Source organism: Dunckerocampus dactyliophorus, chromosome 4 (assembly GCF_027744805.1).
Source record: "Dunckerocampus dactyliophorus isolate RoL2022-P2 chromosome 4, RoL_Ddac_1.1, whole genome shotgun sequence".
Lineage (NCBI taxonomy): Eukaryota > Metazoa > Chordata > Actinopteri > Syngnathiformes > Syngnathidae > Dunckerocampus > Dunckerocampus dactyliophorus.
In genome coordinates, this window is record NC_072822.1 from 26667367 (window position 1) to 26695185 (window position 27819).

General features: G+C 38.7%; 1 protein-coding gene across 1 annotated transcript; it reads right to left on the reverse strand.

The window, feature by feature from the left end:
* sfrp1a (secreted frizzled-related protein 1a) lies at positions 1-24906 on the reverse strand. The gene is made up of 3 exons (XM_054774717.1): positions 24272-24906; positions 16582-16662; positions 1-994 (listed from the first exon to the last, which is right to left on the reverse strand). Exons 1-3 carry the CDS (start codon positions 24762-24764, stop codon positions 669-671), a joined length of 900 nt encoding a protein of 299 aa, XP_054630692.1. The 5' UTR covers positions 24765-24906; the 3' UTR covers positions 1-668.
* Between the last annotated feature and the right edge of the window lie 2913 nt (positions 24907-27819).

Sequence of the window (27819 nt, forward strand, 5' to 3'; positions counted from 1 at the left end):
AAAACACAAGACGAGTTCGGTTTTCCATATTTATGTAAAATTTGTATGTACACATAATAGGCAGAAATGCACCGCTGACATTCAAATCCTGACACAAAATAGCACTAAAACAGATCAGCGACACCGAGCAAAACCCAACACCGTCATATACTACAAATACAAAGTCCAAGGGCAATATTTGGACAGTTTGCATGAATACAGTACATGCAACTTATGTATTATAGAAGAATCATTGTTAATTAAGAAACATCTGTGATGATTCGGAATTGTTGTAGCATATAAGCAATATTCTGGTCTAATCACTTAAACCTTTGGAGCACTTGTTGGTGTATTTGTAATTGTATGTATTGTATGTGAATAGCAAAACAAGTAAGCAGCTAGAGTGGCAAGCGAAATGAGCTGACATGTACTATGTAAGTGTGAGAGTATCTGAATATACCGTACGTTGTGGAAATTTGGATACAGGTTTTTTAAGCTGGAAAAAAAAAGGAAACGCTTCAATTTGGCATCAATCACTCATAAATTGTAGGGGGCGCTTAAAATTATATCTGTAAACACATAACGATGTATAGGTATAAACAAGACAATAAAAAAGCAAAGTTTAGGAGTTTAATGCTTGTGCAAGTTCATATGCAGGAGGAGACGTGACCAAATAAAGGGAGGTCATCTTATTTGAAGACATTCTCAAAGGCAGGGCACTTGTGGGTCTTCAGTTTCTTGATGGCCTTTTTGAACTCTTTGCTGGACTTGTCCCACTTGTGGATACCCGTGAGAAGGAACTGTTTGTCCACTTTACGGCCCATGATAAGGTACTGGTTCCCTAGGTTGTCCAGCTGCTGGCAGGGGCAGTCTGCGCCATTCTTCAAGTACATCACCAGCTTCTTCATGTCCTTCTTCTTCAGGCCGCCTGCTTTCAACATCTTCTTCCTCTTCTGAAAGATGACCTTGCGGTCCATGTTCTCTCGCTTTACCTCCTTGATCTTGGTCTTGAATGCTGTGAGCAAATAAATGATAGACACCTGTTAAATTATGCAATGCAGTGTATTTACATGCACACACTCCTTTTAACCGCTACATGCCAGCGTGCTGCCCCATTTTGGGAAGCTTTCACACAAATAAGGTTGGACACAATTTTTCATCTATTTAGTCCTCTACTTCTTCTTCCACCTCATTTTTTGCCCCACTAACTCCTCCCACATTTCTTAACAGATTCAAACCGATTCAACATCAATATGTTCAGCTCATTCAGGACATGTTGACTATCTATCAAGACTTTTTTAAAAACTCCTACATTTACTGTAAATTCATATTTTTTTTCCTATTGAAGATTAATGCTGCATTATTTGAATTATTTGGTGCATCAGGAGGTTGAGTGGTACTTTCACAGTGCCATGGTTGCTGGTCCGTGATGGAGCTGGCACCCTCTGGTGGCTCCCTCTGGCGGACAGAGAAAGCTGAATAAATCAGCTTTGAAATGCGTTGAATGAAATGCTTTGCTGGGACAAAATGCATTACGGGAAGAAATTAAAATAGCTGTTGTTTTTAATTTTAAACACGTACTGGTACTTGTATATTTCTTAGCTCCTTTTTGAGTGTTAAGTTGCTGTGTAATGAGTCGAGCGCTCTTTGTAAGGTGACACCGTGAGTCAGACTGTTATATTGAGCATCGACCTCCTGCGATGTCCAAAGGGTTGACAAGCACGTCGTGAGTTCACTGATAGCTTGTGATTGGCTCCTGCCAAAGAAAGAGCTACCTGGTCCTCACGGACTCCTGCACACCACGATTAGCCATTTTATGACATAGCTTATATACAGTCAAACCTGTCTTTAGCAGCCACTAAAGGGAAACGGCAAAAGTGGCCGCTATAGACAGGTGGCCGTTATAGACAGGTTGGCGGCCATTTTGAATTTGTCCACGCACATATTAACATGTCTGTGATTAGATGCTTGCTGTCTTTGCAGATACATATAATTATACTGTTACATGTTGACCAGTAGAGGGCACTGTGGGACTGCGGATAAAAGTTGTAAAGCACTACTAGGTTAATAAACCGCTGTTAATAAAGCGTCTGTGTAGGCTCTCAGTCGTACAGGAGTTGTCCATCGAGGAAAAGGCTTCTTGAGACGTCATCTGTACTTCTGTGAAGTACATATGACTAGTTCGCTGACGAAGCTCTTCGGATGAGGAGTGAAACGTCGGACACCTTCTTCACAGAAGTACAGATGACGTCTCAAGAAGCCTTTTCCTCGACACAGTTAATAAAGCGATTACAGTGCATCGGCGACGTGAGTCTCTCCTTCCCCACAACAAGGGGCATTACAGTATTGACCAGTGCACATTGTCTCACACCAGGAAATAAACGGTGTCACTGTCTGCAACAAGCTCCAAAGAAGATGTTTTTTTATGTGGAACAACTGACATTGTGTGGATCTTGTGAATGATTGTGACTGAGCTAGGACTCAGTAATTAAAGTTTACACACGACGGCTTCATTGCTTAAAAAACGAAACTTTTTGGTGCATGAAGCTTCTGCTTGAGTCGGCATTTTGGCCGCTATATGCGGTCAGATATTGACCAAGGGATACAAAATGGGTGGCCGCTGGCCGCGTTGGACAGGTGACCGCTATACACAGGGTCTATAACACGCAAATTTTCTGCGGCGGATTTTTCAGTGGCCGCTATAGGCAGGTGGCCGTTCTATACAGGTGGCCGCTCAACGTCTCACCCACTTGGCTGCAGGAGCAGACGACCGGAGAAACGGCGAAAGAAACTGCATTTTTTTTTACACCATACTGTAGTAAGATGTGACTTTGAAAAACAATATAACCCTACACTTTAGTGCCACGATGTCAGGGCCCACCAAGAGAACATTCTAGTTTTTTTCACACAAATATAACTTTTCATTAGCTAGTAAATATGACTACCGGTAACTGATATTGGTAAGATGTTCTTGTGAATAAGCCTTTTATAAACACATCATGTATTTGTTTAAAAACACCTCACATTAGCCAATGTGTTATCACTTTCCGCCGAATGCAGGCTCTTTACTATTGGCTATATGATATGACAAAGCGAACCATAAAATCACCTTCATTTAGACAAAAACATATTTGGTTTACATTTTCAAGAGAACATTTATCACTGCTGAAACTTACAGAGGAGAAAACACCTTCTTTAAGGAGACTTTGGATGTGAGAGTATATAGTTTGATGGTGTTCGGCCAATATATCGGATATCTGTTTTTTTCCGCACCCAATATCGGTATCTGCACTGGCCCCAAAAATGCCATATCGTTTTTTGGTCCCCAATATCGGTATCTGCACCGGGCCCCAAAATTAGGGCTGTCCAATGATTACATTTTTTAATCAGATTTATCATGGTTTTCAAATTAATCGTGATTTATCACAATTTAACACTATGTCTGAAATATGCCCATTTTTACTGTATTTTATTAAAAGAAAGATAAATAAATGACAGAGCAGGATCATACATCTTTGTGTGTATTAACAGCGCCAAATTAACTGAAAGTTAACAGATGGCTGAAAATCTATTTACCTAACACTGGTTTAATAGCAGAATATTTGAATCAGACATTAAAACTGTTATTAGAAATTAGGAGTTGCGTTCAAAGACACCACGTCATTTAAGTTGAATCGACATGTTTTGAGTGAATTTTCTGGGATTTCTGAACATACTCCAATGCAGCAAATCGCACTTCCACTTCCGTTGTTGCAATGGCAAATGCACAAGTGAGGTGTTTGTTTGGAGTTGGAGATACAGTACATATAATGTTGGAATTGCACAGCTGTTGATGTGTTCAGGTTAGAATAAAGTGAAAAACAACACCAGAGGCTCTGTGTGACTCTGTGGTGAGCTACACTGTGCCGCCGTCTGTCGTCATAACAAAGAGCCGGGGTTTGCCATGATGCATATGCGTTAATTACGCAAAAAAAAAAAAAAAAAATTATGAAATAAATTAGCTACCGCCGCTAACGCGCTATTTTTGACAACCCTAATATATATGCACACACACACACACACTATTTCAACATTCATTCTCCATTTTTACATTACACATTTCAAATTCTGCAGTTTTTTGTCTGCTCCCACATATCTCAACTGCTTCAAACCATTCCAACATCAAAATGCAGGCTATCTAGCAAGACTTTTCTAAAAAAAAAAAAATCACACAATTTACATAATTCATTGAAAATGAATGACAATTTCAATGTCGCCCCCATTGGTGAAAATCCATTTTACATTTAACAAGTAAAATGCGTGGCCCAGGTTATGGAGTGGTTGTTTCACAACCTGATGTCTGCTGGTTCAATCCTCAGTCTGTGAAAGGCTTTCAACACAATTCTACAATATTTCAGCGCTTCCGCATTCAAACCCAATTTCTTCATCTAGTTTGTTGTTATTATTGTTAAATCAAAAGTGTAAAACTTTCCATGCATTTTTCAGACACACCTTTCACTAATCTCTACTGAAACCGAACGATGTCCCTTAACTCTACAATCTGTTTCCCTTACAAATTCGGGTGGTCTTGAAGCTCTGTGTATGCTTCCACACATTGTGTCTCCATACTCTGGAATGTGAGTGCTGGCATGTACACCTTGTGACATGGCAGTGAGAGCACGCAATGCTATATTCAGTCACATGGCTTAATAGAATTCTGGATAAATCATAAAGTACTATTTGGGATGAAGGCTTGTCATTGACAGTGAATGCCACATACCTAAAATATTATTACTGTACGTGTGTTAAATACATTTTGCATGTAGGGCTTGACATTTCAACCCTCAAATCACGACACATCACATCTTCCATCAGCAATTAAAATATTAGAAAAGGCACTGTTTGCCCCCGTATTAAGAGTGCACATGGTAGGGATTAGCACTCTTATCCTCTGCCTCTGGTCCCTGAAACAATCTCTATACAGAGGCTTAGTGTTCAGTGAAATTAAAACATTCATTAGTGAGTCATAAAACAATGTCTTGAACAACTTCATCCTGACAAATACTTTGTCCTGTTAATCCTTTTGACATTTTGTACTTTGCACTGCACCACTTGATGGTTTAATCTCTTGAGCGACTAAAAGGCTTGTTTCGCACAGCGAGGCACTTTTATGAACAAAAATGAATTGTTTACACAGAAGCCACTTTCACACTGCCCACAAATTTCTCCCAATTTTTTCTGTTACTTTTCTGTGTGAACAGCACCCACACTAAATCAATCAAACTGACAACCAAGTCCATGTCTCACATTCACAACAGTTACTGACCAGGAATCGATCCCCCGCCGCATAAAAGTCATGCGTATCACTCTGCTGACCATTTAGCTTTTTGTTTTAAACTAACCCTCCCAAAATGATTGGCAGATCTTAAATGCTCTGACAAACGCACAAATAAAAATAAATGAATGATGTAAATATCCCTCCTATTTCAGCCTCTCAAATGTGAATATTTTTTTATTTCCTTAGTCATCCATGAAAGCACACCTATTATATACAGTATGTGTTTTAGGCCAAACTAAATATTCACACATATCAGCTTTGACTTTGGAAAACTGTGATGGACATGTTTGCCTCTTTTCTGATATGCTTTAGACCAAACCACTAACTGTGTGGTCTAGGGCCTAACCGATAACTTGATTAATAGAAAGATAAAGCTTAAGATTAATCGATTAAGAAAATAATTGTTAGTTGCAGCCCTAATCTCAATTACTCACATTTTTTTTCGTCATTTACGAGTAGCAATTTAAATACCTCTTAGACCATGGCTGTCAAACTCATTTCGGTTCTTGGGCCACACAGCCTAATTAGATGCCAACAAGAAATCATGAAATATTACCTATAAATACCAAAAATTACACGTTTTCCCCCATTGTTTTAGTGCAAAGAAGTACAAGTACATTAAGAAAGTCTTTCTATCGAATGAACTACCTTTTACAAAACATACCATCAACAACCTCAAATTTCCTAAGAGAAATTTAGCTCTACATGTATGCATTACAGCGGTTCGAAGGTGGGGGGCGCAGCAGGGCCTAATGTTTGGTCTCTACTTGCCGGCTCAGCAGACAGATAACAGGTTCTCAATAAAGACTCCAGCTGAGTTCCATTTCACAGCCTTAAGTTCAAACACTATAAAACTGAACATATTGAAATAAAGCATGTTGTGACTTACATACTCTATGACATTCAACATAAACATAATGCATTTCAACAAATGCGCTAGCTTGATGCTAATTTATGTTGGAAATGTCATGTACGCACTAGCCTAGGGGACCATGACAGAAAATAATTGAGAGCCATCGATGTACCACTGTTCTAAAGCCCACAATTTGACATGGTTAGATCTTTATCCTTCACTGATATGTTTTTTTTGGGCTCAGTTCCTATTTGCTACCTGCACGGTGTCTTTTTCACCATGAAATTTGACAGACATACAACACATATCACATCACTGGACGCTTGCTTTTCTTACTATCTGCAGCTGCCTGACACAGGTTTCCCTGCTTGGACAGCCAAGACCTTACGCTACAGGCGACCATAAAGCCAGTAGAAGCGTATGTCCCGTTCATAAGAGCAGCAAGTCCGCTCATCCAAGTGGCTTAAGTGATCACTCCCGCAGTGCAGAACTGCCCTGTTGTACTTCATCAGCCAGTGGAAAGGGTAAATTGGCAATGACAACAAAGTGAGCTGTCCAAAGCAGAGGAGATATTTAATTGAAGGGTGTTGTGAGTTTTGGGGGCAATTAAGTTCCATAAAACCTTAAGCATGGAGAGATACAGTAAATTGTGGTGGGAACAAAGTGTGGACCAGGACAAGCTGTAAATCTGTTTGGCGGTGAGTGCTGCAAATAAGATTTATGTTGGAGAGAAGGAGACTCACCAGGATCCCAAAGACTTTAAGGAGTTTTGGAGTATTAAGAAGATGATGTTTCTAATCTACTGACTTCAGAGCAAGTACAGTGGAACCTCGGTTAGCGTACGTCCCGGTTGGCATGTTTTTCGGTTTTGCATACATTTTCTGGTTAGCATACAATATGGGGCTTGTCTCGTCGTGTTATAAATACACTGTGCGTTCTTACTGTATTTTTACCACAAACTGTCCTTGTTAGCAGCTTGCTAATACATGGAAACAAGAAGAGGAAGTCATCTCCATCACCTGTCTATGATATCATCAGCGTTTGACTCTGTAGTTCTTTGCTTGCCAACACAGTTACGAAACCAACATGTTAACACAAAGCACGCTTTTATAGATTTACAATTACAGTTTTACATGCAAAAGACAGTTAAAATGTATATAAATACATATAAATGATGAATGAATGGGATACATGACCATTTAAGAACACTTTTACCTTCACTGAGGACGTGATTCTTGATGTGACAGTTCCCAAAGACAACATGGCAGTGAGATCAACACGGATACCACTTTCCTGTTTTGCCATGAGGTGTTTCTTGAATTCACTAGTGTTTCTCACTTCAGTAACCCAAAATGGAGACAAAAAAAGATATGACAAAACAGATATGGTGCCTGTGTGGCGTCTCGCTGCCATGTCATGTCTTTTAACCTTCAGTTACATCTTCACTGAAGGTAAAAGTAACCTTAAATGCTCATTTATCCTTTTCATGTGTCATTTATTTAATTGTTTTATGCATGTAAAACTATAATTGTAAAACTATAAGAAACGTGTTTTGTATTAAGATTTTTGAGAGTTAATCGCTGATGACATCATAGACGGGTGACATAGATGACTTTTGCTAGTAAGCTAAGGATGCTAACAGGACGTGTTGTGATAAACATACAATAGGAACACAGTTGGACTCACACCATGTATTAATAACATGACAAGATGCGCGCCATATTGTATGCTACCCAAAAAATGTATGCAAACACGAGGCAAAATTTTGGCGTACATTTTCAATGTTAACCGAAATACACGCTAACCAAGACAGACTTTAACCAAAGGTCCACTGTATATGCATTTAGAAATGTTTTCTGCATGCAAAACTGTAATTGTCAAACTGGTGTTTGTGTTCTGGAACGGATTAATTGGATTTACATGATTTCTTATGGCAAAATTGATTCGGTGAACGTCCGTTTCAGTTAGAGTCGGACATTCCGGAATGAATTAACGATGCTAACCAAGGCTCCATTGTATTACCATTGATTCTCAACACTTCAAAGTATTTGGTAATAATTTATAAATTCATGATAATACAGATAAAATGTACAGCATACATGTACCCCTGTTAGAAAGCCCATTTGTACATGTTTTTGTCTTTATCAAATATCGAAATTTCATAATTCGGTGGACCTTGAACACACCATAGGTGTGGTAATGTGAGACGCCACAGTTTGTTTGGCTACGGAAGCACTAGCTTCAGCAGTCAGTCTGGCCTCAAAACCTTTTTTTTTGTGCAAACATTGAGTGAGTGTGTATTTACAGCACTGATGGACATATAACGTGCATATTTACATACGTGAGGGGGATATCGAACACAATTAATGTTGATTATGTAGACGTGGTGGTTTGAAGAATCTATGTAGCCTGCTAGCCTGCTAGCCTCGAGCGCTAGCCTGACGACCAGGCTAAAGCCTACACCATGGCGCCAATTCCATCTGTTCATAGATAGATTTTACATTATCATTCATAAGTGGTGTTTACCTATACATTTGATACTTTTTTCATAATTGTGTGAGGCATGAACACTGATAACAGTCACTTTTACTGCGTGTTTATCCAAAATCGGAGGTTGGACGACTAGAGAAAGTGTTTATGTACTTGGGAGCTAGGCGTTACTATGGAGACTGCCTGACAGTTCTAAATAAAATCATTATTTATGTCCCATGAACAGAGTCCCAGGATGGTCACATCATTGTTTCACAAAAGTAGCAAATTTGTTGCCCACAAGCCTTTTCAAGATTTATCCACCATTTCAAAAAAAGCACCTCCAAAATGATGGCACTGTGTAGATGCAGAGCTGAAACGGTAAAAGGGAATTAACAAATTCAGTGAAAATGTTTCCTTGTTCACAGTGCCTTAGTGTGTTCCGCTTTTACTAGGGTCAAACCACACGGAGACGTGCTTGCGCATTAAGCAGAAAGTATTTATGTGCGGTCTAAAGGCATTCAGAAGATAAAATTCAACTTGAACCTCTAAATGAGAACAGACTTTCAACAAATTCCAGTAAGTAAGGTTTTCAGAGGACAATGCGGACGTGGATATTTAATAATGATTTCTGCACAAAGTCCGTGATTCATTCTTGAAACTTTACCATGCTTATCTGTCCCATTGAGAACAGGAAGTCTTTAAAACATCTACTTTATGGTCCTTTCGTAGCAAAAAAGACAAGCCTGTCTGTGCGATCACCTTGTAAATGTGGTTTCCAAAAACCTACTGTTCACCATCCCTACTGTCAAGCGGCATAAAAAAAGTGTGTGTAGATTCAATGTGCTCGTTTTACAATTAATCCAAATATCCAATTAATCAACAACTATTTTGGTATCCGATTAATTGTTTTTTTTTATTAAAAAAATGTAAATATCCTCTGATTTCAGGCTCTCACTTGTGAATATTTTCTTTTACTTCCTTAGTCCATGAAAGCAGACCTATTATCTTTGTGTTTAAGGCAAAATAAGATATTCCCACACATCAGCGTTGACTTTGGAAAACAGTGATGGACATTTTTGCCTTTTTTTCTAATATGTTGAGAACCAAATCACAAACTGGTCGTGTTTGGTTCATATTGATTTGGTCTCTCTAGGGCAGGGGTGTCAAACCAGTTTTCACCGTGGGCCACGTTGCCATTATGGCCTCTGAAACCACATAAATGTATAATCACCTCATGATATTATTACACATTTGAATATTATAATTTTCCTATTCTATTGTTTTACAACAAATTGATGTTGAAAGAAGTTAAACTATTGAATAATTCAATTAAAATGGGATTTGACAACATAAAATAAATAAGATCAATTATTTTGATTGTTTACATTACTTTTGACTTAATAATTTTTGACTTTAAAAAATACTACAAACAATTTCAAAATACATGTCTCTTGTTACGTGCATTACTTCTAGGCTTTCGCGGGCCACATAAAACAATATGGCAGGCCAAATCTGGCCCCCGAGCTTTTAGTTTGACACCTGTGATCTAATAGAACACAAATACAAAAAACTGAGAAAAACATATTTTTAAAAAGTCTACAAAATGCCAAAAAACCTCATTCAAAAGTCAAAATTTTAGATTTTTTACTTATTTATTTTTTGCTTAATATCATATAAATATATGTGAAAAAGTTAAAGGAAATATTAATAATAATAAAATTCAAGAAAATATATATTATGGCTGTCAAATGATGAAAAGGAATGATTAATTAACCAGTTTTCAAATCAATTAATCATGATTAATCACCATTTGCCACTATGTGTGAAACATGCCCATTTTGCTGTATTTTATTAACAGAAATATAAATGACAGAACCCAATTATATATATTTGTATGTATTAACAGCCCCAAATGAACTGAAAAATTTAAATCAAGCTAAAAGATCCCACACGTCTGAAAATGTATTTACCTCACGCTAGTTTCTTCAATAGTAGCAGAGCATTTGAATCACACTTTAACCGCGTTATTATGAGCTATAAATTGTTGCGTTCAAAGCCACCACGTAAGAAGTTGAAATCACATGTTTTGAGTGACGATGTACTTTCTCGGATTTCCGACCATACAGCAAAATATACTTCCGCAGTAAGAGTTACGTTAGTGAACGATAAGAATGTCTACTTACTGTTTTTCTTTGTCTTTCTGTTTATTTAGACCACAAATACACGCATAACAAAGATGTTGTGATTTTCAGAGTGTCAGTGAATGCACCTCGCTGTCTAGTAACAATGAGGAAGTGTCATACTTAGGTTGAGCTGACAAGACAGTTGATTGTGAGTTGGAGATACACATACGTTGTTGGAATTGCACTGCTGTTGATGTGTTCAGGTCAGAATAACGTTATTAAAGAGCGGCAGACTCCGTGTGACTCCATGGGGACACAATTGTGGCTCCTTATGCCATCATAACAGAGCTTGACATGATGCACATGCGTTAATGACCCTACAAATTTTAACGGAATTAATGAAATAAATGAGTTATTTTTGACAGCCCTAATAAAAAATAATACTAAAAGTAGTTGTAAAAATAGCGCACATGAAACGATATGGCGGACTGAATCGAGCCCCCAGGCCTTTGTGTTTCACACATGTGGCCTAGGGCCTAACCGATGACTCGGTTAATCAAAACAACAAGCTTCAGGTTAATCAACAAAGAAAATAATTGTTACTTGCAGCCCTGGAGTGCATAAAAATGCGCCACATTTCACTTTCTGCTCGTTGTAATGTTTGTAGTAGTAATTAATTCAATTAGCCGTTACTGGAAAAAAGTAACACTATTAGTCCTAACTCTGGCCTCATTCATTGGAGGTCTGCTCTATGTTGTTCATAACGTCTATGCCAGTACTGCAATTCCTCATCCACATGTCTCCATGGCTAAATATGTCCTGTGTAACCTCACATGTCAACTTTTTAACAAGGAACCAAAAGCAGAATCTGTCTTCATCCAATTCGAAGCAAGGACATAATGCGCCACCATCCTCTTGGAAAATGACACAGACGCCAGCAAGGCCAGACTCATCACCACAGTCTAAACAACAAGGCAAAACATTAAACAAACGTAACTTTAAACCTGGATGAGACTCTGAAGAAAGTCTGTTTTTAATATGCATGTTTGCTCGGCAGGGAACCTGGAAGTCGCATTGCCAGATATTTTGGTGCAGCTGGTGAATAAAATATACAAGTTTGTAGAGGCTTTTTCAAAGAGCGAAATCAAATGCTTCCATGCCACTTCCTCTCCTCAGTTGTTTGTTTATGTTGTGCTCAGTCTGGTTTTCATTGAATTTTGGCCAGACAACCCTCTAATGACATGAATGTGTAAATGTAGATGTCTTCAATTCTCTACGTCTTTATCCCCTATTATTCACAGAATTATTCATTCACAGTTTCCCAATTTGCCAAACAATCTGATACTCTACAGCTCAGAAATCAGCCTTTGGAGCTGTGATCTAAAAAGTCATATACTGTATACAGTAAATCCATGCTCCAGGACTCCCACGAAAAACTGAAGGGAAAAACCGCAAGTGATTGATATGGCCAAAAAATTGTTGATTTTTGACACACGGCTTGCTGTCATGCTGTAGCCAGTCACAGCACATTACTACGGTGCATTAAAAAAAAAGTACAAAATTTCAGCGTGTCACAAAAAAACATCAGTGAAGCATAAAGACATAAACATGTAAAAATAGCTGGATTTCAGTTAGTTGTACATTTTACCTGTATTAACATTTATTTTTTAATTATTATTGACTTACTTGAAAGACATGTGTTTTCTGTGGAAAAAACAACCTGTTTTTTGAGAAATGAAATACAAACACAAATTCCTCATTTACCGCCGTTAACTGGTTCCACACCCGACCATGATAAGTGAATTTCCGCAAAGTAGGAATCCTTATTTATAAATCAAATAGTTAGAGCACAGAAAACCTGTTTCCGACCTTCTAAATAAACATTATTAGAGCCCTCTATACATGATATAACAGCCCTATAGTCACCTTAACACTCATGTTACCCATCCATCCATCCATTTTCTATACCGCTGCTATATGCTGGAGCCTATCCCAGCTGACTTCGGGCGACAGGCGGGGTACAACCTGGGCTGGTCGCCAGCCAATCGCAGACTCATATTACCCAATATAGTAAAAATAGTAAGAGAAAATAAGCTATTTAAGGCATAAATAAGACTCATGGTCGTGTGTGTTGCTGAGCACAGCAGAATACGGCATATCATTCACAGCGTCTTTTGAATGCCCTATTTTTGCTTTTTCATTAATTAAGCCATTTTTATGCTTGGAAATGCTTAAATTAGGCAAAAAAATCTGCTTCAATATGCATATTTTTTTTACTAATAATAATCCGTAATCAACCACAAAACAGCACAATTTATTAATTAATATATTTTTGAAAAAGCGTGATAAGAGCGAAGATGCGACAGTCGAACCGCAAGCTGGCGAGGGACCACAGTAAAAGTTTTTGGACCAAAAATCCGCAAATTTGCGTGGCCTGAATACTGAATCGCACATGTGTGGACATCCACTGAACCTCCCCTTCATACAAGGAAATTATTTATTTGTTATTTCAAAACATACTGTGTACATATGTGCACCAATCAATATTTATTCACAGTCTAATAAGTTAATGATTACATGAAGCAATTTCAATAGAAATTGCGTGTGAATGCTGAAATGCTGAAGCGGAATGTAGAATGAATGTTGAAATATCCTAGAAATGTGTTGAAAACTATTTACAGACTGAGTACCGAAACAGCAACCATCAGGTTGGACGACTACCGCTCAACGACCCGAGCCATGCCACCGTGCACAGGAGAAGCAGAATGTTACAGTACATGTAAATGTAACATGAATTTCCACCGACAGGGGGCGGCAGTGAAATTGTCCATTCATTTTCAAAGGGAAAAATGTCACAGAAAAATTGCATTATGGAAAATGTAGGGGGAGTTTAGAAACACACTTTATTCAAAAATAACTATAAAAATATCTAAAAAAAAACTGGTTCATAACACATCATACATGTAATAAAAGTACTAAAATTACTAGTACAGTGTAGGTTTTTTTCATGTTATCCCAACTGCGCTGTCACTTGATTCTCAGTTGACTTGAATTATGTTTATGTATTTTGGTGTTTTAAGTGTTTTAAAAATCCGTTGGTCATTTTGTACAGTGTTTGCACTGTGGTCAATTTTGTATGTACACTGTATCTTTTAACAAGGGTTGTATAGTTGCATCTATTTTTTACTCATCTTTTATACTTGCATTGTTGTTTTTATAATCATTTTACTGTTTTAGGGAGAATATTTTTAACATCTGATGAAAAATAGCCTTTTGGCTATTTCTGGCGCATTTGCAGCAATGCTATGTAATGTACAGTGTCCCTGACAAATAAACCACCCAAAAAAACAGTCCTGCTAGATAGATACATGTCCTGAATGAGCTGAACATTCTGATATTTGAATGGTTTGAATGTGCAAGCAGTAAGTGGACACAAAACAGCGAAATTTGAAATGTTAGAATGTAAAAAATGGACAATATATGTATATATGTACTGTAAATATATATATTACACCAGGACTGAGGATTGAACCAGCAATTATGGGGTTGGGATACTATACTGTACTATAAATAAGTGGAATGATAACAGCCGGATTGAGGACCAAACTATGCAGCAGCACTCAAGAAGTGAAACCAACCACTCCTCCTGAGTCATGTCGCCCTGTAGAATAAGCAGAATGTTACAGTAATGGAAAATCGAAAATGATTTTCCCTCAGTGGGGAATTTTCGTCACCGAAAATACAAAATTACAGTAAATGTGGGAATTTTTTGAAAAGCCATGATAAATAGCCAATGTGCCTGAGTGAGCTGAACATTTTGTTAGTGGGCAAAAAATGAGGCGGAATAAGAAGTAGAGGAATAAATAGATGAAAAATGGTGCTGCTTCCCAGCATTCACACATATAAGTTGTGTTTCAGGTGTTAAACCTTTGTAGACTTTGTAGTAGTTTTATAAAGATACTGTACAGGTTTATGTAGCTTTATTCAGAAGTATATCTAAGGGTCTATAGCAAAATATAGCAGTGCACTGGAACCTTGGTTAGTGTCCGCCCTGGTTAGCATGTTTTTTGGTCAAAAATTTACACCACAACTTTGCCTTGGTTTGCGTGCATTCTCTGGTTAGCGTACAATATGGCACGCATCTTGTCATCTTGTGACTGTGTGAGTGCAACTTGTTCATAATAATTTCTTTTTTTATAAGAAAACGTCCTTCTTTGTTAGCATCTTATTAGCTAATTTACAAAATGGCAACCGTAACCGGAAGTTGAGTCAGTGGCTGACTCTCAAAAATGTTAACGCAAAACACATTTTTATAGTTTTACAATTACACTTAGATTCAAATTAAGTCCCCAACTTACAAACATCCGACATGCAAACTTTCTGAGATACGAACACAAGCCAACTGGTCTATTTTTTCATGTATTTTGCCTTATACTGTAGTACTGTACTGTAACTCCATATTTATACTGCTACATCCTTGACCAGTAGAGGGCACTGTGGCACTGCTAATGGGACCAACAGAACCAACAGAGGAAGAGTTAGAGGCTGTGGAGAGAAAGCTAAATGGAAAGCTAAATTGTAGCTGCATGATACAACCCGGACAGAGCGTGTGATTAAAATTGATGAAGAGTTAATAGGCCTGCTTAATTCTACACCACCCACAGAACACTACCACTTTTAGAAAAGTCTAACGACGACGACCATTTGTCCTTTTTTCAATATCTCCTCCTCCTCCACCACAACGACGTATGCTCAATCACTCCTCTTCAAAGGTAAATAACATTTATCATTACATATTATTATATCATTTTTATTATTGTTTTTTTAATTAATTATCCTCGTTTAATATTACTATTGCATCCAAACTCATATTTACATACATACACATATACTGTATATGTATACACGTACATGTAGTACCTATATCATTGGTAATATTACCTTTTCTCCTACTTAAGAACAATTCGACTTAAGAACGGTCGTCTGGAACCAATTGTGTTCGTTTGTTGGGGACTTAGTGTATAGTTATACATGCATAAAACAATTCTAAGTGCATATAAATGACAAATGAAAGTGATAGACGAACATTCAATGTTACTTCTACCTTCATTGAAGATGTGACTGTTCCCAAAGACACAATGTGGCAGTGAGATCAACTCCCACCACTCTCCCGTTTTCACATCAAGAATCACGTCTTCAATGAAGGTAAAAGTAACCTTAAATGTTCCCTTTCATTAAACATTTATATGTATCTATATGCATTTTTAATAGTTTTTTGCATGTAAAACCATAATTGTAAAACTATTAAAAACGGGTTTTCTGTTAACATTTTTGGCTTTATGGAACCGATTAGTTAGATTCACATTATTTCTTATGGGAAAAGTGTATTTGGTTAACGTCCGTTTCGGTTAGAGTCGGACATTCTGGAACGAATCAATGACGCTAACCAAGGTTCCACTCGAGTAGCAATATAGTAAAAGTATTCTACAGTTGGCCCAGACAGCAAAACAAACATTCAACTTTACAGCTGCATGGAGCTGTCACATAAAGACTTTAACGACACCACTTCATTAGCCACGGAATACAGTCCTCTCCCAAAGCAGGCAAACTCTGACTTGTGCCCGAGAGATAAAACCCAAGAGCTTGAAAGTGTTGTGAATTCAGTTCTAAAACTATCAGCGCTGTGGAAATAGTCAAGTAGCCAAGAGTGATAGAGGCTGCACTTCAAAAACTGTTGCTGTTGTTGTAAACATGTCAAGGGCTGTTTTAAGATATAGAATAGGATCTATGCGAAAAGGGTGAACGTCTTTAACGTATGTTGCAGCAACCATTCTTACCAAACTCGCTGGCACACATATGCTCCAGCATGGCATCTGTTTTCATTTCGTTGTCACAGGGAGGGCAGATGGGGGAGTAACCTGTGGAGAAAAGGTAGGACAAAGCGTATAATACATGATGGCATCAAAGCAGAACAATTACATTTGCATTGCACTGTCCACACGGGAATGCTTTCAGGGCTTCAGCAATGAATCGATGAATCGCTGGTTAATCAATTATCCATTTAATGGACAACTATTTTGGCATTCAATTCAACCTTTTTTGTATTTAAAAATGTAAATATCCTCTGATTTCAGCCCCTTAAATGTGAACATTTTTTAAATTTCCTTCATCATCCACGAAAGCAGACCTATTATCTTTGTGTTTTAGGCAAAACAAGATATTCACACACATCAGCTTTGACTTTAGAAAACAGTGATGGACATTTTTGCCTCTTTGTTGTGGACCAAACTACTAACTGTTTGGTTCATATTGATGTGGTCCGTCTGGGGCCTAACTGATTATTCGATTAATCAAAACAACAACCTTCAGAATAATCGACTAAGAAATAATCGTCATTTGCAGATCTAATCTCGGCCTTTCATCCACACGTGTTGTTAAAAACTACAGTTTAAATTTGTGCATGAGGTCCTTAATCAAATTTAAGTGAGCAGTTGTGTTCTGTTGCCGAAAAGCCAACATAATAACTGAATGTTTCAACATTCTACTGCTGTTTTTTTCTCTTGTACTCCAAAGTGCCTCATAGAAGTAATTACACTTTGTCGGTAGTCTAGACAAGCCGGACAAGCAAAAGACGATGGACCTAATGCGCACGAGCTCTTTCTTCTTCTGTGGTTTTTGTTTGTCACTGTCTGTGTGTTTAAAGCGCCACAGTCCAACCACAAAAAACCTGATTACGACCTTCTACGAAATTACAGCAACATTACTGACACCTAGTGACCAGTGTAAAATACTACATATCACAATGTCTTTGAATGCGTCTTCTGAATGTCTTATATTTGTACTTTACTTCATTTAGCCATTTTTATGCTTGAAAATTCTTAATTTAGGCAAAAAAAAATCACAAATTTTGCCTAATTATTCATATTGTTGGACTAATAGGCTGTATTCAACTATGAAACAGCATGAATTATTCATATATATATATATATATTTTTAATGTGATAGAGTGAAGCCGCGGAATTCAAAATGCAAAGGGCAAAGGGATTACTGTTTTTGCAGCAAAACTGAAAACATTTGGAACATCTTGCAATGCTACCAAACATGACATCTAAAATAACCTTGTTCCACAACACTTTAAATGGTTTGTTTCTTGGGTTGTTCCTTTTTTCTTTTTCTTTTTTTTTTTTGAGGAATATTACTCTCAAAGGGAACAATAACTCAAACGTTTGGACTTGGAATCCAATTGAAAATGATCTATGCTATCTGGACACACCTTTTTTGGCTTTGTGTTTAGATAATATCTAGAGTATTAAAGTCTCTGGCCTTTGCTATTCTTTGAAGCTTGGCTTACCCTCATGAACTGACCTGAGAGGAATGTCTTCAACGTTTATTGTCAGCTGGAATCCAGACTCTTTCTGCTATTAAAATACTTTACGAATAATTGAGATTGTAGAATTTCTGACTAGACGTTTAATTTCGGTATGCTTCCTACTTTAAACTCACTGCATTTCACAATCCCAGTGGTTAAAAAGGAGTAAACAAATAGTTAACTCTCCCGCACCAGTTGTCCATTACAGGTGTTTAACAAAAGTTTGCCAAAGCGACACCCTGGTGTAAAGTGCTTGTGAAAACACACACTGTTTACAGTGTCTCACTGCCCCTTTGCTTGTTTGAGACAGTTTCTCCTTTTAAATCAATTATCACTGAGTTGTATGCGGCAACAGGAGAGTGGTAAGCACTGTTCGTTGACCTCCGCTAATGATCACGCAGGAAAACTCCATTCCATCAAGCTCTAGATTATTTAACTTAATTCATAAGGTTTGTTTGCTGATTAGTGTAGTACCGTATCCTACTTTGTCACAACTGAAAACAAATGATAACAGGTGATGTACGTAGAGTGAGGATTTCTGTGTGGTCCTTTCAGCTTTGAAATGAGAGGCTTTTTCTTTTTAGAAAAACAGCCCTCTATCCATACCAACGTGTCAGTCAATAACACCCACCCCCTTGACACACTCACGCGGGCCGTGTTCTCCCTCCAGATACAGTGAGTGCAGTGTAATTGCTGGAGGATCCACAGTCGCCCCATTTATGGCTTGCATGTTGTGTGAAAAAGTCTTCAAGTGGTGCCGTTAAGCTTCAGATGGAAGTCAAAGAGAGTTGATGATGTGATGATGGAAATCCCCCTCTATGTTCTGCTGAAAATGAATCAAATGGCTGTACATTCCCTTCCCAGGTGTAGATCTGACTTGAGACCAATGATGCCCAACCACTGTAATTACCACCATTATCCAATTTCCCTCAATAGTTTTGAAAATTAGCATTTATTTACGACCAATAATATACAGTACATCAGGGGTCACCAACACAGTGCCCGCGGGCACCAGGTAGCCCCCCACGACCACATGAGGCGCCCGCAGGCCTGCTTTTCATTCAGGTTTTCAGTTAATAATGTGAAAACACTAGAAAGAAAAGTATTCTGAAACATAAAATGTGAGTTGTGGATACCAGCATTTTGTGAATGTTTTGGTAAAACAAGCATATTTGATTTGTTTGGGTTGAAATAAGGTATGAAAATCATTTCTACAAAAATGAGTAGCTCTTGGCCATTTTCATTTTCTAAAAGTAGCTCTCGCAAGAAAAAACGTTGGTGACCCCTGCGGTAGATCCTCGCTGTTTACCAACAGACCAACAGCCAATGGCCAAAATCTGCGAGTAAGGCCGATAAAAATATCTATTTTTGACACAGAGCTTTCTCCTACCCCTCCGAACTCTCCTGCCTGCTTCATATTGACTTTCTCCTCTGATTTCGGATCACCATTTGCAATAAGAGTGAATGTAGATTCCGCTCCAGAACCCTTCCCTTCTCTCTTCTATTACCATTGTTCGCTTGCAATCCACGTTTAAGCCCCAAATATGCCTCACTCACTTACTAAACACACGTTTAAAGTATAAAATGTATAGGTATTCACCACTAATGAATGATAATGTAAAGATTAGGGGTGTAACGGTTCACATGGGTGTATTGAACTGTTTCGGTTCTGCATGTTTGGTTCGGCCCACTTGCATACCGTTTCGGTTACATTTTATGCGATTTTTCTAATTAAATTTATTACTAGAGAGACATAAGCACTTCACGCGGAACTAAAGTCCTGGGCGAGTTTCCGCACTGGCTTAAAACGCACTTAAGCACACTTAAAACAACATCGCCCGGCAGTGAATGTTACATCTAAAAGAAAGAAAACCAGCTTAGTTCAAACACCAATAACTTCAGCATGTAAACAACCTCTAGCAAGCAACTCTGACCGGGCCAAAGCAGTAACACATCGTATTGGAGTTTTTATAGCCACGACATTACGTCCGCATTCAGTTGTTAAGAGCGCTTGCTTTAAGTACGGTCATGGAAAAAATGATTAGACCACCCTTGCTTCTTCAGTTTTTTGTTCATTTTCATGCCTGATCCAACTAAAGGTACCTTTGTTTGGACAAATATAACAATGACAACAAAATATCTCATAAGAGTTACATTGTTTGGCAGTACAATGCTATAGCTATTCATGTAAGAACCTAAGTGATTTTGGTTATTATCAAGAAAACCATGCAAGTTGCTAGATATCAGCTCTTACATTAAACTCTTATGAGCTACATTTGTTATTATCATTATATTTGTCCAAACAAATGTACCTTTAGTTGTACCAGGCATTAAAATGGATCAATAAACTGAACAAACAAGGGTGGTCTAATCGTTTTTTTCCATGACTGTATATGATTAAAGTTCTTGAACCTTGCTACGAGATACCATCACGTCCTCACTTTAGCCAGAAAGTTATACCAGCACTTTATGAAAAAGCTAAAACTGATCGTCAACGAGCTATCACATGTCCGCTATTTCACTTATGACAGATGACAGATCTCTATGACAGAGAGCTAATTAATTAGCTAATTAATTTCGCCACAATGTTTAAACAATTGTTTAAATACAAGTTTATTTTATTATTATTTTTCTATTTAAAAAAAAAGTCAGAGTCTAATTTATTTGAAATATCATCCAAACAGGTCGCTTCTGTTTGCATTTTTTTACAGAAAAGAATTTTAAGTCATTTTTTTTCTCCCTTTTTTGTACCGAAAATTCAACGAACCGAGCACTTTAAGAAACTGAACCGAACCGAAATGACATTTTAGTGTACTGTTACACTTCTAGCAAAGATGATCCATGAACAGATGGAATCGCAGTCACGGTGTTCAAGTTACTGTATAGAAGTTTCACTTCTGCTTCTTACAGCAGCTATGGTGCGTTCAAGGACTGGCAAACAAAGTGCGAAATCTCAACACTTTAGGAAAAAACATTATCAGTCAAGCATGGAGACATAGACATCCCTGTTGGTAAAAGGGCCCTCGCACCCCCATGCAACTCGGGGCTCACGCAAGTGGGCGGGCATGCGCGATCCATTTCCTGTCACCACTAGGTGGCATTATTAACGTTTACAGTTTAGTGGCAAATTGTCAGATTGATCAGTTTGTTGCAATGCCGCGCTCACATCTTATGAAACAGTCTAAAATCCTTTGCCCATCTGTCTCGTAGTCGTGAATTTCATTTGGGCTCATTTGGTCAAAGGTTTGTTGAAATACAACCCAAAAGTGCCGCCGGAAACCAAAACGGCCGACTTACTGTTTGTTTGGGAACGTGGGTTCTTGAGACTTTTTTGTCCATCCTGTCATGATTGACGCAGCCACCACATTTTGTGACAATCTGTGAAACTGGTGTCAGGGGCTAAGTTTTTCCAAATTTAAAGGAGTCGCTTCTGATTGAGTTTGGGGGTTCGTGTTCAGGGCCCTTGAAATATCACATTTTTCGCCAAACCTAATGCGCTTGCACATTTTGGTGAGTTTTCGTGGGTGTTAAGGCCCTCAAAAATGCAAGAAAAATTGCAGAATATATATAATAAAAAAAGAAATAAACACAACAGTTTCAAGACGGCCTTCGCCGAACGGTGCTCAGGCCCTAAAAAACATAAACGTGTAAAAACTGGGGGGGGTTTACAACAGTGCTACTTGTATGAACTACATTTTCCGTGTATTATCACATATTTACAAATTATTATGGATTTAAGGATGAAACGTCATATTTTCTAAGAAAAAATACAAAAATAACAAAAAATCTGCTGAATTGTAAATGTGCGGGAATCCACGGCATCAATGTTGTGAGAGGCAGAACAATTAAATGCTCTTCCAATAAATGACAGAGGGTACATCATTGTGCTGTGGATATACTTTTGTCATGGTTTTGCTTGGTTCGTGTGCCATGAGATTTTCCTCCTCTAAAGGTTGGGAAGCACTGCTTTCCGTGTCTCATAACCAACAAGAAACCTACTTTCCTCCCGAATGTGCTTGTTTTGTCCTCTGGTATTTGTCAGTGTGCCTCAAGCTTAGAACATAACCCCCTTCCATCCTCTCCATTGATTCCATGTGAGGTGTGTGAGTCAGTGTCACACAATGAGCCTCTGCAGGTTTGAGGAATGGGCAGCCAGAGAGCCATTAGTGATGGATGATGGTTCATAGCAAAGGGGGTGGGTTGGGTGGTGAGGTAAGGGAGGTGGGGGCGGTTGCCGTATCCGCGCATGAAGTGAAACACCCCAATTTTTTTTAATGCATAAGTCATCCCTCGTTTATCGCGGTTAATTGGTTCCAGACCTGACTGTGATAAGTGAAGTAGGATTCAATATTAATAAATGGAACATTTTTGTACTAACAGCATACAAAACATGTTCATGCCTTTCTAAAAAATATTTTTTACCATTATTAGTGCCCTCCAGACATGAAATAACACCCCTATATTCACCTTTACTTTCTTATTATTCTTTGTTTGCAACACACTGCTCAACTGTAATGCGCAGGCTACGGGATCACTGCAGGGACACAAGAGACGGCTGCCGCTTTCAACATAGCATGCTACCGAGCTCACTAGTTAGCCTCGAATTTCAAACCGAGTGGGGAAGAAGGACAAAGTAAGACGCCAAAAACGTACCACTTCCACACGGAGGGGGAGCAGAACCTCCTTTCAGTATATCATGCTGGACATGCCATGGCTGACTCCATGCAGTGTGAAGGTAATCTGATCTAATGTCATGTCTCATCAATGTAACATTGATGATGCCTGGTGACCAGAATACTACATATAACTTATCTTTCAATATTTTTTGATAGTCCATAGTCAACCATGAAACCACGGTCATTTATTAAGAAATTAATTTTTTTTTAAAAGTGGAACAGAAGAGGAAGTGACCATCTAACCATCTTTTTTGACTTAATTTGTCAATGAAGAGATATTAGATGGAGCTTTTTTGGTCCAAAACACTAACTGCGTGTGTTAGGCTCATACTGATTTGGTCTGTTTAGGGCCTAATCGATTACTCCATTAATCGACACAGCAAGCTTCATATCAATCGATTACGACGGTCAAAAATAATCGTTGCAGCCCTAGTCCCAGATCCTCTTTAACACACGCAAGAGGAAAATACACCCATGCTAGGCGTGTTTTGGCATTCCAAAGCAGAATGTTCTTTCCCAAAAGGTTGTATTCCCTTTGTTTGTGTTGGGATTTGCATCTGCAAACACGCCTTCACCCCTGAAAAAACAGTCCCAAGCTAATTTATCTGCACGGGTGTCACATTTTACAGGGTGGCAAAAGTGGTGGCTGTTTGTTTTTTCAGCAGGGTAGTTACTTTGACTTTTAATGCTTGCTACTAGTAGTTGGTGCTCACAGCACAATTTCTATTCATGCAATGACTCTTCCCGCACCGCCTTTTTTAATAAATTTGTGTATTTTACCCGTACTTAAAGTTTCATGAAAAAAACTAAATTCTCTCCAGCTTCCAGTCCTCTCTGAAATACTCAAGCAACATTGGCGTAACATATCCTGTAGCTATAGTCTTCAAAATAAAAGCAGGCCAGCAAAATAACACGATTGCACCATAGTAGGCAGTGGAGTCTTTACAGTATACCAGCAGCCCTGCATGCAGCTGGCCTTATTTTCCATCATGTTCCCCTATTTTCCAAAAGAAAACTCTTTATTTCCCTCAATTATTACTTTTCATCCGAAAAATGTCCCTTATTTTCCCCAATTTCCCTTATATTCTGGATAATTGCCTTTATAATCCAATGCACATTTTAACAAGTATGACTTGTTCATTCTCTAACGTATGGTGTATTCATTTGGTGGCTTTTAATTATATCCACATCTACGTTTGGGTACTTAATGTTAAGTTTTCTGTTATAATTTGTGAGTTTTAACTCTCTGTTAGGTGATATTGTTAAATATGCATCATTTGAGCCACTTGCTTGTAGATTAAGCGTTCAAGCTAATTACATCAAATCAGGAATAATGAAAGATCATGGTTGGCATTACCTCTCATTAGTATTTGGATGCATTTTGGTCATTTAAATAACAAAACATTGGAAAACACAAAAGAAGGTGTTATATCGGGCTCATAAAAATAGCAATAATAGTGCAAAATGGAAAACAAATCTTACCTGTCTGTTTGGTGGACTCGGTGGCATTGAGTTGAGACATGGCGATGCACACGTCGTCTTGAGGATACTTGTCGCAGGTGAGCATCTCCGGCCAGGGGAAGCCAAACGCCTCCATGATGGGGGTGCAGCCGTCTCGCACGGCTTCACACAGCCATCTGCAAGGGTAGATGGGTCGCTCCAAGCAGACGGGCGCAAAGAGCGAGCAGAGGAAGACTTGCGTGCCCGGGTGGCAGTTCTTGTGCACCAGAGGCACCCAGCTGCTGGCCTGCTGCTTCACCTCCGCCATGGTCTCATGCTCCAACAGGTTGGGCAACAGCATCTGGCCGTAGCCCACATTGTGGCACAGCCGCAGGTCGTCCGGGATGTCCACGCACTGGGGGGGCTTGCCGTAGCTGCGCCCTCCGTTGTACGAGTCCGACTTCCAACTAAGATACTCGTACTCGGACGCTCTGCACGCTGCCAGGAACGCCACTGTGAGAGCCAAGCGGATCATCCTAAACACTTATGTTAACTTCTTGGAAACAGTATTGCAACTCCCAGCAACGGGCTCACTTCCTGAAGAAATGCAAGGAAATTTGAGGTAAAATTCCCCTTCGCGTCGCCCTTCTCTGATGAGTCTCGCTGCTGCAGAGTTTGGCCCTCAAGTGGTGCGTAGAGCTGGTACAAGAGCAGAAGAAGAGGTTGTAAAGTGCGGAACAGCCAATCAGAGTGCGTCTCTCAGCCTTTTGGCACTGTGCTGTCAGTCAAAGTGCTTAATTGCCCAGAGTGTAAAAACTCCCCGGGAGCCTTTCCTACCCTTCATTTTACTCCCCTGCTGTGGGCTTCCTTTGTCAAACCAAAATGCCCAGTGCAAATGCTTCAATAGATCTCGGAATTGTAAATGCATGGTCTCATACAGTACATATTGTTAGGGTTGGGTATCGTTTGGATATTATCCGATACAGGTGCCAAATTGGTACTTTTGAAACGGTGCCGGTGCTTAACTGGTACTTAAAAAAGGAATACACGAAATGAATAGTAATTTAAATACTTCAATAATATAAATAAAATGATTTTGCGGTACTTAAAAGCCCCATGTGCTGTGACTGGCCACACGGTGACTCTGATTCCATCTGTTCGTTATCATTCATTAGTAGCCAGTATGTATACAGTTTATACTTTAAATGTGTTTAATAAGTGCGTGGGGCATATTTAGGGCTTAAACCTGGATTGTGTCAACGATGGCAATTTATAAGACAAGTGGAGGGTAATCATATAATTCCAACAGTCACTTTTATTGCAAATGTTGATCTGAAATCAGAGGATAACGTCAACTTCGAGCTAGCACGAAGGTTTGGAAATGCGTGTGTGTGTGTACGTGTGTGTAGGGTGCACGAGAATAGGCATTTTTGTAGGCGCATAATTTGGCTGAATACAGCCTATTATTAGTAGAAAAAAAATATGCGTATATAAATGAATTTTGCCTAAATTAAGCATTTTCAAGCATAAAAATGGCAAAATAAACTAAAATATAGATATTAGGCATTCATAAGATGCATTCAAACACGTGATAATTCAAACACGTGATAATATGCTGTCAGTAATTTTACTGTAATGTTGCTACTAACGAATGATCATGTGTAACAACAGGCTTTTATTGCAGTTTTGAATGAGCTCACAAAAGGCCCAATAACACGGGCTATTGTTGCGGCCGTAACCCATGCCAAGGTAAAACGCAGTTATGAACCCTCAACCTCACTTCCTGTCCGCCCCCTACTCAGCTGCCCTTGCACCGGAACATATTTACAGCAACACACACGAGCACAAGTCTTATTTATGTCTTAAATTGCTTATTTTTGAGCATTATGTCTACTATATTGGGTAATACAAGTGTAGAGGTGATTATCCGGGTGTTATTTCATGTCTAGAGGGGTCTAATAATGTTTTTAGAAGGTCGTTTGCATGTTCTAACTATAAAAATATTAAATTTTTAAATAAAGAATCCAACTTTGCACAAATTTCCTTATCACGGTCAGGTCTGGAACCAATTCACCTGCAGAGACACGCCATTTCCCTGGTTAGTTCTAGTTACGGTCAGTGGAGCATCTGGTGGTCATCATCCAAGATCCTGTTGTAGAAATCCCAATAATGAATCACGAATGTACTATAATGTACTATTTGGAGCATGAACCTAACCCTGTAGTGTTGTCAAGTGTAGTGAGGTGCGCATTGTGACATCATTGTTTCACCAAAGTTTGTTGTCCATGCAAAGATGCTCTGAAGCCGTTTGGGGATTTGGGCGTTTTCCTAGCATGTGTGGACGCAAGGTTGAGACTAAAAACGTTTGCATATTAGCCAAAAACCTTTTGTTTGTCCATCTCCTCACAGCTTTGCCTACTTTTCTGATAAGACTGAAGGTGTGAAATACTGTACCTCAATTTAAATGCGGACTCAGTTGCATTCCATTGTGTTGTCAACACATCTTGCAGAGCCCTGCAAAGTAAAGCCTTTAATTTGATTCTAAGCGTGTGCATGGCAAACACAGACCTTATAGATGAATGGCTTTGTTTAATGTTTTTATTGAATCAATGCGTTTTGCAGCTGTTTCACAAAACCTACCACACTCACGTCGATTTTTTTTCAACAGGAGAACACATACTGCATGTTAAATGCATTATGTAGGGTTTACTTTCCAGAGTTCTATTTTTTGGGATCAGAAACATTAAATGTGTAATACAATAATTTGCAAATGCAGATCAACCAATGGTAAATGGACTTTTTGTTGTATAGCGCTTTTCTACCTTCAAGCTTCTCAAAGCACTTTGACACTGTTAGCATATTTACCTACTGATGACGCAGTATCAGGAGCAACTGGGGGTTCAGCATCTTGCCCAAGGATATTTTGACATGGTCAAATAGGACGGAAGATCGAACCGTCAACCTTCAGGTTGGGAAGACAACCCCCCGAGCCTGATAATTTAAGATTGACATTTTTTCCCAAGCATTGGAACGACTAAGCGAAACTAGTATCAGGTGGGAGCAAGTCAGTGTTTTGCTAGTCTCAAGTAAGTCTTAAGTCTTTAATCTCAAGTCTCGAGTTAAGTCTTAAGTGAAGAGGTGCAAGTCCAAGTCAAGTCTCAAAAAAAGGCAAGACAGGTCGAGTCAAGTCCGAAGTCATAGGCTTTCCAACACTCCCAACATTGCATCTTCGTATGAACATACAGTTCATAAATTACAGTTAATGCAGTGCATGTGGATGATGGAAGATGATGCCGTAATCAAAATGTAACTGTAATTCGCTTCTGGGTACAGAAATGTAAACATGTCAAGAATACCTGTAAATCATTTTGAAACTATAATCAAATTAGAAGATGCCACCTGAAAATGTGAATAAATAATCCAAGATGAGACCGCTTGTCAATCAAAGGATCTGTGAACAAGGAGTTTGCATGCCAAAGTAGTGATGTGTGTCGGTACTGAGGCCAACTGATTTCCCAAACTGCTTGACGAAGACATTTCAACAGCGGTGGTTTCATAAGTATTGGCTGTGTTTGTAGCTGCAGACTGGT

What these genes read in the sequence shown, in the direction of transcription:
- sfrp1a (XM_054774717.1), bottom strand. Translation starts at nt 24,764, where the DNA reads ATGATCCGCTTGGCTCTCACAGTGGCGTTCCTGGCAGCGTGCAGAGCG. An exon ending in CGAGTCCACCAAACAGACAG is followed by an intron (nt 16,663 to 24,271) that starts GTAAGATTTGTT and finishes TTTTCTCCACAG; the next exon opens with GTTACTCCCCCATCTGCCCT. An exon ending in TATGTGTGCCAGCGAGTTTG is followed by an intron (nt 995 to 16,581) that starts GTAAGAATGGTT and finishes ATTTGCTCACAG; the next exon opens with CATTCAAGACCAAGATCAAG.